Source organism: Penaeus japonicus, unplaced genomic scaffold, assembly GCF_977035675.1.
Source record: "Penaeus japonicus unplaced genomic scaffold, GWHDUDI00000001_assembly GWHDUDI00000021, whole genome shotgun sequence".
NCBI classification, from domain to species: Eukaryota; Metazoa; Arthropoda; class Malacostraca; order Decapoda; family Penaeidae; genus Penaeus; species Penaeus japonicus.
Window position 1 is genome coordinate 11,935,934 of NW_028234423.1, and position 12,500 is coordinate 11,948,433.

Here is a 12,500-nt window from a genome sequence, read left to right on the forward strand (position 1 = left end):
GCGTGGCTAACATCGCGTTCATGTTCACTTATTCTTTTTCAAAGCTTAAATACCTGAAGAAGCACCAAGAGCGCCGTTGGACGCATTGTGCTTGACCAAAGATTTACGACACGTGTTAGGATAAGTAAACGCGATATCGATATCGACTTTTCTAAGTAAATGGCGCTTATCATCGAGTGACTAATTGAACGGTGCAGTTAATTGACAAGTTGTCGGACCTATCCTTAAGTGCTACTCTATTTTGTGAATAGAATTACGGTTTCGCATTGGAATGTGCTTAATTTAGAAAAAAAAGAATAACCAAGGTTTTTTTTTAGTGATTCCGCATTGGTGTTAAGTTCACTATCATTAAACTTATTACCACCAATGCTATGTCTTCTAAGAAACATAGACGAGGGATGAGTGGTGAGAAATGAAGATGATTAGCAACATGGGGAAGATGGCCGGAAGGAGTTCAGTCTCAAGCATTTCCATATATAATTTAGCGAGGACCGGGCTTAAACTACTACCCATCGCGATACTGTTAGTCTGTTTCTAGAAACTTCTCTCTAAAGAAAAAGCGTCATTCGAGACGCACAGACGAACCAGTTTAATGAAATAATTAGTCGGAATGGGAATCTTTTGAGGCGCTGCTGACAGTTTACGCTCTAAAAAGTCCAGCACATCATCGAGAGAAACATTCATAAACAAGGAATCAACATCAAAACTAACTAATTTCATGCTATGCGTGATTACTTTTCTAACTTGCTCAATGAAATCCATCGAATGTTTAATATGATTACTCGAGAAAGATCCTGAATAAAGGTGATAAAGTACTAGCTAGCCACGACGCTAATGGGCAAGTATCCAAGTTACATAACTGTTTCATTAAATATGTATATATGTATATGTGTGTACGTGTATATATGTTATATATGTATATATGTATATATGTATATATATATATATATCTATATATATATATATATATATATATATATATATGTATATATATATATATATATGTATATATATATGTATATATATGTATATATATATGTGTGTATATATATATATATATATATATATATATATATATATATATATATATATATATATACACACACATTCAAGTCTGTTAGTCTGGCTGCTAGCTTTAATCCCAGGAATGAAATAGATATTATTAATAATCCTTGTGGTAGGAAGTCAGCCGTTTCCCTTGATATGTTACAAAATATTTTTCGTGATGGTGCATATCGAACTTTTTGAAGGATTTGGTAACAATCTTCATTATCGACAATGGCATGATTAACAATCGTCTTCGTAGTGGTAACATGGTACTGTAGCACAACGACCCGTAGTGCGAAGCATCAAGCACACATTTCCTCGTATGGCAGTAGTGTTTATGATTCATCTAACACTCTGATGCCCTCGTTGCAGGTCACAGGTCCTCCGACCTTTTGCCTGCACTGGTAAACTATCGACTTATGTCTTTTTGTTTTACCTGATGTGCACTTATCTGAAAAAGAGCATCTATCGAAAAACAATTTTAGGATGTTTACTTTTCCTATAGGCGACAGCCAATGAGAGCTACTCTTAGATTAACTAGCCAATCATAGCGCTCTCATTTTCCTTATTGTTTGAGTTTTCGAGCGGGTTGCTGCATCGTGAAAACGTGTGTGTTTGCGGTATCGGTCCCGTTACAGGATATACATTGGCGACGCGGGATACCATAGACGATGTATTCAAAAGGGGTCGCCGCTAAATATGGAGCCAGTCCAAGCTCCATGTATATACAAACCAAAATAAAAGCTCCCGAAAATCACGGTAAGTAGAACGAAATGCTACGAAAAAATCCCTTAATAATTCTCCCTTTGCTAAAACACCACCAAGTCCCAGAGAAAAAATGTTACACACTTATTTTCACATATGACCATATTTCTTTGAATATCATATTTCAAACATTAACTAGTGGTGATACATACCTACCTAACCATCGCAAAATTGCGTTGTTCATCAAAAAAATTTAACTCCATGAACGGTTTACTGCAAATCTTTGCAAAAGTATATCTGTAAGAGGCAGTCTCACGTTTTCTCACACATATACACATTTACACACACACACACACACACATATATGTATATATATATATATATATATATATATATATATATATATATATATATATATATATATAAATTGCGCAAATATACATATATGTATTAAATACAGGTGTATATGCATATTTTCCTATAGTTTTAGATATATAAAGAGGAAACTTGAAGGGCCGATTTCCTGTCTCTTACCATTGGTTCACTTGCAAGATCTCTATCTCTCCAGGTCTCGACCAAAGGCTGAATGCACCAGATAACCTTTTGGTCACTATCCGCGTATGTCTAATGATGTGTGGAGCAGCCTGCTTTCAAGACAACAACTGCGTCGCCTTCAACTATAACGGTATGTAATTCTTTGCTAATATGTTAATACTTATCCTTTTATAATCACACCATTGAGTCTCCCTGCTGAAGGGATCCAAGCGACACCTCGCTTAAGATTTAGCTTTCCCTTGCTTCAAGTAGTACAATATTAGCTCTGTCTGATGTAATAGATGCAAAATGATTCAGGGAAGTGGTATGATAAAAAAGTTCACAATTTTCTACAACTACCTAGATACGGAAAGGCCATGTCCCCTAAGGGTCGGACGATATCAGTAACTAAACAATCCTAGAAAACAGCTTCCGATATTTGGAAATAAAGTAAGCGTGACTGATTTGAGGCGAGAGCGACCGGGAGCGAGCCAGCCCGCAAACTTTCAAACATTTTGTCTGTGTCGTTTGCATTACTTCAGCGGGGGTGCCACAGATATACATATTATTTAATTAAATCGTTTCTCACTCACCTCCACATGAAAGACTTTAAAACATATTCCGCACATACACGCAATGGATCGCTTGGAAAGATACAGAATCCAAACAGACACATCACGGATTTTGACCTAAAAATCACTCGAATCCCAACTCCTGGTTACCCATCATGACATAAATCAACACTGAGATGTGACATGAAATAGTTTGAAATCTGTTTTATCAAATTTCCGACAGAGTCCAACATAAAAGACAGTATCTTCACTGGATCACTGCATGGCTTCCTCTCCATTCTTTGACTGACCTTTACACTTTTTTAGATTGTGAGCACACATTTGCATTTTGTTTTAAACAGGTAGCAGGTCGTTATTTTCCTGACACAAGGAAAACATCTTGGACAAAATCATTACAAACAAGGAACATATGTATGAGCGTCCAGGATTCTTCTACTCTGTCTCTGCTCAGGACACCAAAGAAGTACCAGGCGCCCACGCAGCCAAGAAACCAAAGAATCCCTGACTCAAAAAAGATTGAGTTTCTGATCATGGAGAACACACCAGGACTGGGATGAAGTTTTCGACGCCCCTGATCCGAATAAGCTACTAATTTCACAAATAAATCTGAGATGAGGTTGGCAAATGCTTTCCTTTTAAAACATACATCCAACGACAGGATAATGTCACCGACATAATCAAAGGTTATATTATGTTGACAGAAAGAAAATCAGTAATTTGACAAATCATGATAGTCACCTGGGAACATCATTGGGGACAAGGAAAGCTGCAGGTACCCCTTCCAAATCGGGGGAAATTAGTTGACTCACTCGAGAACGCTAATATCACTCTGTATACCTATCTCCTTTCCCTTTAAGCAATAAAAGGTATTTGGAATTTTAAAATCATATAAAAATGTAAACTTCCTGACTCTGATAACATTCCCCCAAGAACAACGTTAGCCTAATGACATACACCAAGACTTTCGTAATGATAGTCATGGCATATCGACCTAAGGGAGAGTGTATCGCCGATCTTTATCATACTATGAGTGGTAACTGCAGGATGAGCAGGCAGAAATAAAAGAGAAAGGTAACCGATACCATATACAGCATTTGCAATGTGCCCCTGTGTCAGTATGGAGACTTTGTGGTGTGGCACTTTCAGTCGTAAGCATGTCTTCCTCATCTTCCCCATCTCATGTTGTTCTTCTTTTCTTTTCCTTTTTTCTTTTTTTGAGGATGCTTAATTCCTTCATATTAATTTAGGATACAAGGGTACGAAAAAGTAAAGATAATCTTTGTCCTCCAATAAAACAGTAATGAATGTATTACACTGAATATAAAGAATAAAATGAACTGATATGGACCCTGTACTAGAAATTTAGTCAACTACAACACTGATAAATCCTGTCAGATGGCTTATGTAAAAATACTAAAAAGACTCTAGAATCATACTGAATGAATGTAAGAGAACGCACTAGTCCTCATCCTTGGGACCAGACAAATAGATATATTCCCATCTGCATTGGATTGATATGAGACCTTGCCATTACTCTCGCCAGCCCCCTCTGCAACATCTTCAATAGTCCATCACTGAAGGCATGGCTCCTATCCAGGGGAAGTGGGCCATTGTGTCTCCTAATTCCCTAAATCGGCCAAAACTATTTTCATGCATCCCCCCGCCGTACTTCACCTCCAAGGAAAATTGGAAGGTCAGCGACGATGGTTACAACTGGTGAAATATCTGCTTCCGTCGGCATCTGCTTCATCTAACTTTTGATATTGATTATTAACTTAAATCATGCAACCAATAAATTCATGTATTTCATATACCTTGCTGGCCTTACGTCACTCTCTGCAGACCGCTGAGTGTATTCTTCACTTCACTGTCCATAAGCTTTTACGAAACTTTATAACAACTCTTGCTAACCTGTATGTCTCATTATTACATATTAACTTGCATATATCATAACAATATTGTCACCTGTATAGATGATCATAATTGTTAATAATTATTTGATTGCTCACATTCTTGAATATATTATTGATAATAATTATTCTTACGGTAAATTATTTTCACGCGATATATTTTCTTTTTGATAGGCCTCACGATTTACAAAAATATAATACGTCTATTTAACCAGATTTATACTTAACTTTAATCTGATGTAACTGTAGATATGTCTTGCTGTGTATAAATCGACATCGAAAGGAGGAAAACACATCGAAAGCTGAGCAGGACGTTTATTGCCTGTCAGCGTCCGAGCCTTACTGCCTCGCGCTGACCCTTTTCACCTGTCCGCCGTTTTCTTGGCGGGAGTACCTGAAAGTCTTGGCAGGTGGTTTAACGATCGCAAGTGGTTATAAGACTGCCAGCTAGCATGTCCGGTGTTTCAACAGTTAGTTATCATCGTGATAGTTGTCGATTCACGACATCCCTCCCACCACCGGAGAGTCGAAAGCTTGGACTTGTCCAAGTCTGGAGACGGTTGTCAGGGGAGGGCACCCTACCTTAGTTCTACCTGGACTCCAAAGACTCGTCCAGGAAAGCATTGTAGGAGAAGGTCACTAACCACATTCACCGTAGCTATAACCTTATCTGTGAACGGACGTCAGGTCAAGGCACCCTGCCCTAGCTCTACCCGGGCTTGCAAAACCCCAGTCAGGAAAGTGTCATCAGGCAAGCATCGTAGGGGAAGGTAGTCAAATACACGCCATGGAAGTGTCGACAGTATAAAATAAGTTATAATAGCTGCAATAGCCCAGCTAAAAATACGAAATTATATTGGTTATACCTGCCTTTGATCCATGTCAGAAATACCACAAAAAGTTAAAATAACAAATAAAGGGATCTAAAACAGTAACGAAACATGAAAGACGACATTGGTTAGTATAATCACAAATGTAAATATAATGTAGTAAACTGAAATGCCAAATCACTCCAAATTCATGATATACAGTGTCTGAGCGAGTCGAAACTGCAACAAACTCCCCACAGAATCACAACGCTGAAAAGCATACCCCAGATTCTCCAATCATTTAGTGCAGATCTATAGGTGGGACTTGGCCCATGTTGCCTCTAGCTCCCCAGTACAGGGATAATTGTTCATCAGTAATTTCAAAGCGTGAGGGTCAACATAATCGTCAGAGTCGCATAAAGAAGTATTCGAATTACTAATACAACTGACCTCATTACCATCATTATTGGAACTCTCGTTTTGTTGAGAAGGACCGGGAAATGCTTTTTTTACTACATCTCGGGCACACTCGCGAGCAAGAAGTCACTGTAATGAGGAGTCATCAGTCATCAATAAATTCTACTTGGTCAGACCTACATTAAAACATGGTCGACGCCCAGCAAGTAAATATAAAAGTTGCTCTCCAATACTGCGATGTATGGCAGCTTTCAGCGTTAGATACACATGTGTAAGATACTCTGGCATCGTTTTGGGCAATGTTCATCTAGTCAAAAAAGTGTGCCATGTACCATAGGATTAGTACGCTTAACAATACATTTACTTGTGGATGCCATGCTAATGTGAATCTGTTAGAAATGTTGACTACCTCACAGAGATCTCTCACTTCAACTCCATAGAACTCTCCACCATTGGTCTACTGATGTGGGAGACCAAAATAAGCCATAAATGAAACTAGAAATGTCCTAGCAACTGCCAATGCAGTAACTGATGTGTGAGAAATTGTGAATGATGGTCAACAATGCTGAGCACTGTCTTGTGTCCAGTGTTATCTGTAGGAAGTGTCAAGACGTCCATAGACATACAGGATGTTCTGCAGGCTCTGGTTTCAAAAGAGGTGCACGTCCCATACGTCTATGCCTACTTTAACATGTGCCACATTTGGATATGTATGCCTGAAAGGGTGGATACCAGATACAAACATCCTTCATGGAATTCAAAGTCATGAAGAGGTAGGGTTGGACGGACATTAGGTAACCAATCACCTTCAAGAAAATTAATAAGGGCATTCCATTGGTGGTCTTTAATTTGTACTGGGTCTGGATTTTACAAGTCAATGGCAGCAACATCTCTTGAGAGCATATCAGTAACAAAGTTCTGTTTGTAAACAAGTATAGAATTGCAACTCACCATAAAACCTACTCATTCTGGGTGATTTAGTTTTTCTTGAAAATATGTACAGAACAGGGTGGTGGTATGTCACAATTTAAAAGGTATGTCCACAAACATAAGGGTCAAAGGCTCTTACAGCTTCCACAACTGCTAAAGCCTTAAGATCAATTGTGGGATACATAATTTCAGATTCTTTCAATTTGCGACTTAAATATAATACTATTACTGGTTGACCTTCGTCATTCCTCTGAATTAAAGTAGCACCAATTGCAATGACAGAGGCATCAGTAAATCTGGTTTTGCAAGAAGGGGGGATGATAATCTCATCTTCAAAGCTTTGAGAGCTTCCTGACAAGAGGATGTCCATTTGAAAGGCTGATCTTTTCTGAGAAGAGTTGTAAAGGGGGCTGTTATCTTACTACATGTGTCTCCTGAAAAATCCAGTTGCTCCAAGGAATATTCGTATGCCCCTGACTGTCTGTGGGGCTAGCATTTCTACAATGGCCTTAGGCTTTTCAGGGTTTGGTAACATTCCTTAAGGGCCAATCTTGAATCGTATCTCGGATTTAGCAAACTCGTGCTTATTAAGTTCGAGCTTAAACCCTGCTATTGCCATAAGAGACAGAGTGTCCTCCAAGTGCTGCAAGTGCTGTTCAAATGTTGAAGAATGGACAATAACATCATTAAGGTATGCCAGGGCATGTCGTCTCAGAACACTAAAGGCCGTCTTCAGGCAATCCTCTTTGGCTATCTGAATGAACCAATATGCACTTCGACTGTTAATGATGGTGAATATATATGTGGCTGAAAGCTCGTCGATCAGCTCATCGACCTTTGATAAGCATCAGAGGTCGTTACCGAATTGAGGCTCCAAAAGTCAATACAGAAGTGAACAAAGACTACTGGCTCGATCACTTCAGCAGTCTCCATGTTGTTGCATTCCTCATATATTTTCTGCTTGGTGGATTCTGGCAATTTCCGACGTCTTATACAAATGGGCTTGGAATCCCCCGTGTTCATGTGGAGAACTATCCCAGGCATTGTACCAACATCAGTCTTGTCGCCGGAAAAGAGAGCAGGATATTTCCTCAGAATTCTTTCCATATCAGCTCGATCTTTCTTCAGGTGCTCAAGTGGGAACTGCAATGACATCATATAATCAGGTAAGTCAGAGAGGTTAGTAGAAGCTAGAACCCCATCAATTCTCTACACAGCGGGACTAACATTAAAGTCAGGCATTGGTAAATCAACAAGATTGGAGAAACCGAAATTATAAATCCCATGCACAACATCAAAGTTATCCTTTTCCAGCTCACCAGATTCCTCAGCATCGTAATTGAACTTGATAGAGGCATTAGCGAAGAGAGGGCTCTCTCCTCATCCGGAACAAAGAAAGAAGGAACAAGGCAAGGGCCCTTAGGTGGTAACACTAAACCATGTGACTCTCTGAACTCTTTACTCCCACTCACTGAAACAAACATTGCAGCCTTGATGGGATCATCATTGTGGTAGCGGCATGCAAAGGGAACTTACGGGCCAAACTATTTTTTTCTGGTTCTTTAATCACTGAGACAGCATAGACAGAGATGATCAGTAAGTGTCATTGGTACTTTGAGCTCATCAAGGGTTCCTAACAGTTGTTGCATTCCTCATATATTTTCTGCTTGGTGGATTCTGGCAATTTCCGACGTCTTATACAAATGGGCTTGGAATCCCCCGTGTTCATGTGGAGAACTATCCCAGGCATTGTACCAACATCAGTCTTGTCGCCGGAAAAGAGAGCAGGATATTTCCTCAGAATTCTTTCCATATCAGCTCGATCTTTCTTCAGGTGCTCAAGTGGGAACTGCAATGACATCATATAATCAGGTAAGTCAGAGAGGTTAGTAGAAGCTAGAACCCCATCAATTCTCTACACAGCGGGACTAACATTAAAGTCAGGCATTGGTAAATCAACAAGATTGGAGAAACCGAAATTATAAATCCCATGCACAACATCAAAGTTATCCTTTTCCAGCTCACCAGATTCCTCAGCATCGTAATTGAACTTGATAGAGGCATTAGCGAAGAGAGGGCTCTCTCCTCATCCGGAACAAAGAAAGAAGGAACAAGGCAAGGGCCCTTAGGTGGTAACACTAAACCATGTGACTCTCTGAACTCTTTACTCCCACTCACTGAAACAAACATTGCAGCCTTGATGGGATCATCATTGTGGTAGCGGCATGCAAAGGGAACTTACGGGCCAAACTATTTTTTTCTGGTTCTTTAATCACTGAGACAGCATAGACAGAGATGATCAGTAAGTGTCATTGGTACTTTGAGCTCATCAAGGGTTCCTAACAGTTCAGTTGTAGCAGGTTTCATATGTGTGGATTCACTATCTGTGTCAATAAAGACAGAGATAATCTTCCCATGAGCCACAACGTCGATAAGGGGGCGTCCCTTACTATAAGCTTTCAAGAGAGAGATTTCGAGTATCAACTCCGATATTGGTGCGATAAATGATGGAGGATCTCTGACTGGAGCCAGCAGGATGGGGACCTCCACTGACATGCTGGCTTTGTGGAAAGAGATATTGATTGACATAGTGACCAGGCTGGGAACATTTGAAACATCTCCGCAGAGCAGGAGTAGGAGAAGACTGAGTCCGATTCTGTCAGACGACTCGGCATTCATTGGTGTTGTGAGTCCACAAACGATAGTATTCACACCTTTTGGACTCAGGTTGGATGGATGAGGCAGTTTGATTAGCATACACCTTATAGTCTGCCTGGTGAGGTGAATAATCTGTCTCGAACTGTATTTCATTAACACAAAAATACAGTGCCTGAGACTGGGGGGTATTAACGTGTTGAAATTGGGTTCGAAGGTGCAGGTCCTCATGATGATTCACAATGGTGTTGAAATATCTGTCCCACATTCGTTGAGCCATATCAGCAAGGTGAGGTGATGACCTTTGACTTGAAGCCAACATATTGTAAGGCACTAATATTTCTTGTCATGTGACCTAAGACAATAATTATGTTTTTCTACTTCATTCAATGCTATAATGCTGGCAGTCTGTTTGACCTGACGTTTCCTGCTTCCTGTGTCCGCATCTGTCTTTAACTTTGCTTGCTCTGGCAGCTGTGTTTTCTAGCAGAAGCCTTGAGGCATAAAAAAGGATTCCAGAGTCATACTTCAGGACACAGAAGGAAACCAGACAGAGAGGTACACAGAGAGGCCGAGCAAACAGCTCTAAACTTTGGCTGGAGGTAATTGTATTACTGATTCCACCAAAGGAGACCATGATACATGAACGTGTTTCTTTCCCATTGGGGCGAAGGTAATTGGTTACAACTGCTGGCAGCTAGTGGGTCCCACATTTTTGCTGGTGCCAGACTCACAACTCCAAAGAAGCCGCTCTGCCGAACACTACCATCGACATCGAAAATGGAAAAAAATATGCTGAAGTTCCTGCCTGCCCACCCACACCACAATAAGAATTTTGCCACCTGCCCACCCTGTTCTGCCTGTTCTTACACAAACCGCTGCCTCTAGTCTAGTGTACCATAACTTCCCACATAGCAACATCCATCTACCAAGGCAAATCAAGACCGCCCACCATGGATTTTGAGGTTAACACGTGTGCCCCAACCCCTAGGCCAGAAGTCTGATATGAGCAGAAAAGGCCATAAGATGAGAAATCGAGGACCACCTCAGTAATCTGCAGTACGACCTACGGCCCAACTGCAGACGACCTATCCACCTACAGACATCAAGTAATCAAAAAAATCCTGTAAGTTAGAGAAACCCAGGCTCTTTTATTTTTGTTAGGTTCCATTAGGAATTAGGATTTTCCATACTGTGAATATCTTTCTCTCTTTTAGTGATTGTTTATGTATAATCTTCTGTTGTGAATTTCCTGTCCAGATAGTATGATACCACAGGGTTTCATTCCTATTTCCTTCCCTTTTGTTTATGTGCAAGCTCACTAATAGTTGAAAGGGAAAGTCCTCAGTCATGTTTGATTATGATTACTGAGAGGGAGCTGTTATTGTCATTTAACTATTTGCATCTCTTTAAAGTAGTCCTATTATTTTGTAATATAATTTTCTCACTGACAATCGCTATTCCTATTGGCAATTTTTTTCTGTATCTTCCAAACCTGCATCTCTAGAACTTGCACTTATTATTTATTTTTGATTCCTCCTACTTATGTTCTCCTCTTGGTAGTTAGAAAGTGCTACTATTGTTTATTATTGTTGTTCAGTGAGCCATGCAAGACGCATATTACTTAAAAAGGCATGCAGGATGCACGGATGTTGTTCAAGAAGCCAATCAAGACGCATGCGGCTTAAGAAGCCATTCAAAGTGCATGCATGTTGTTTCGTCCCCACCTCCTGCAGTCGAGAATCCTCATTAAGCTGTGCAAAGTGCACGCAAGTTGCCCCCCCTCCCCCCACACACACACAGCGGTTGAGTAGTTGCTCTAGTTCATTTTTTATATATGTACCTCCCCCCCCCCTCACTCACTACACAAGCTCGTCACGTTATGTTGTCGCTATCCAATACACCTTTCCTTTAATTCCTTACTAACACATAAAGTCTCTCTATACTTACAGTATACTTATCGTAGTTCTGTATTTTTCCGTGATATATGTATGATTTTGGAGCCAACTTGTATGTGTTATGTTTTCTCTGGGCCGCTGATAAGTGCCTATTTGTGCTGCTGTGCCGACCAATGATTTTGATAATGTTTGTTGTAGCTTATGGTTGAATATCACAGCTAGCTGTGAAGGCTGGTTAGCCCCCAATGACCAAGAGCCCACTTGTAGGCTAGGGACTTTTTTCTTAGCTAGCTTATAGTTGTTACAGCCAGGATATTTCTCTGACTACGATACAACAGAAGCCATCTAGTAGTGTGATCTGAGCGAGGTAAGGCACTGATATTACATATGCTACATAAGACACTGATTATGTTTTTTCTATATATTTCAATTCTATAATACTGGCAGTCTGTTTGACCTGATGTTTCCTGTTTCCGCCTTTAACTATGCTAGCTCTAGCAGCTGTGTTTGCTAGTGGAAGCCTTGAGGCATAGAAAGTGATTCTTGAGTCATACTTAAGGACACAGAAGAAACCCAGACAGAGAGGTACACAGACAGGCAGAGCAAACAGATTTGAATTGTATTACCGATTCCACCAATACAGACCATGACCGTGAACATCTGACTTTTCCACTGGGTTACAACGGGCGAAGCTAGTTGGTTACAACTGCTGGCAGCTCGTGGGTTAGACATATTCTGCAACCAGGTTGGAATCCTCAATCCCTGCAAAGAAATGGTAGCATACAAGCTTGTCAGGAGCACCAACAGTCTCTGGTTAATCATTGAAACCCAGATATATAGCTGACTCGAGTTCAAGGTAGAAGATAAATGGGCTCTGTCCATGCTTCATCTTGTAGCTGTTCAGCAGATGCATAAATCCCCAGAACATGTTCCCCTGAACTTGCTACGCAGCTAAAAGTTGAAAGTTTGCCAATCGGAGATGTGCTGGAAGTGACGTCCATTGGTTATGCCTTCAGCTGGCTG

The 12,500-nt window shown here is 40.3% G+C and overlaps 1 protein-coding gene across 1 annotated transcript in view; it reads left to right on the plus strand.

The window, feature by feature from the left end:
- The window catches only part of LOC147469448 (uncharacterized), a 24,767-nt gene that overhangs the window by 2,592 nt on the left and 9,675 nt on the right, over nt 1–12,500 (plus strand). Inside the window, exon 3 of the mRNA XM_086549037.1 lies at nt 2,321–2,437. Coding sequence (XP_086405163.1) covers nt 2,321–2,437 — 117 coding nt within the window. The remainder of the gene's footprint in view (nt 1–2,320; nt 2,438–12,500) is intronic.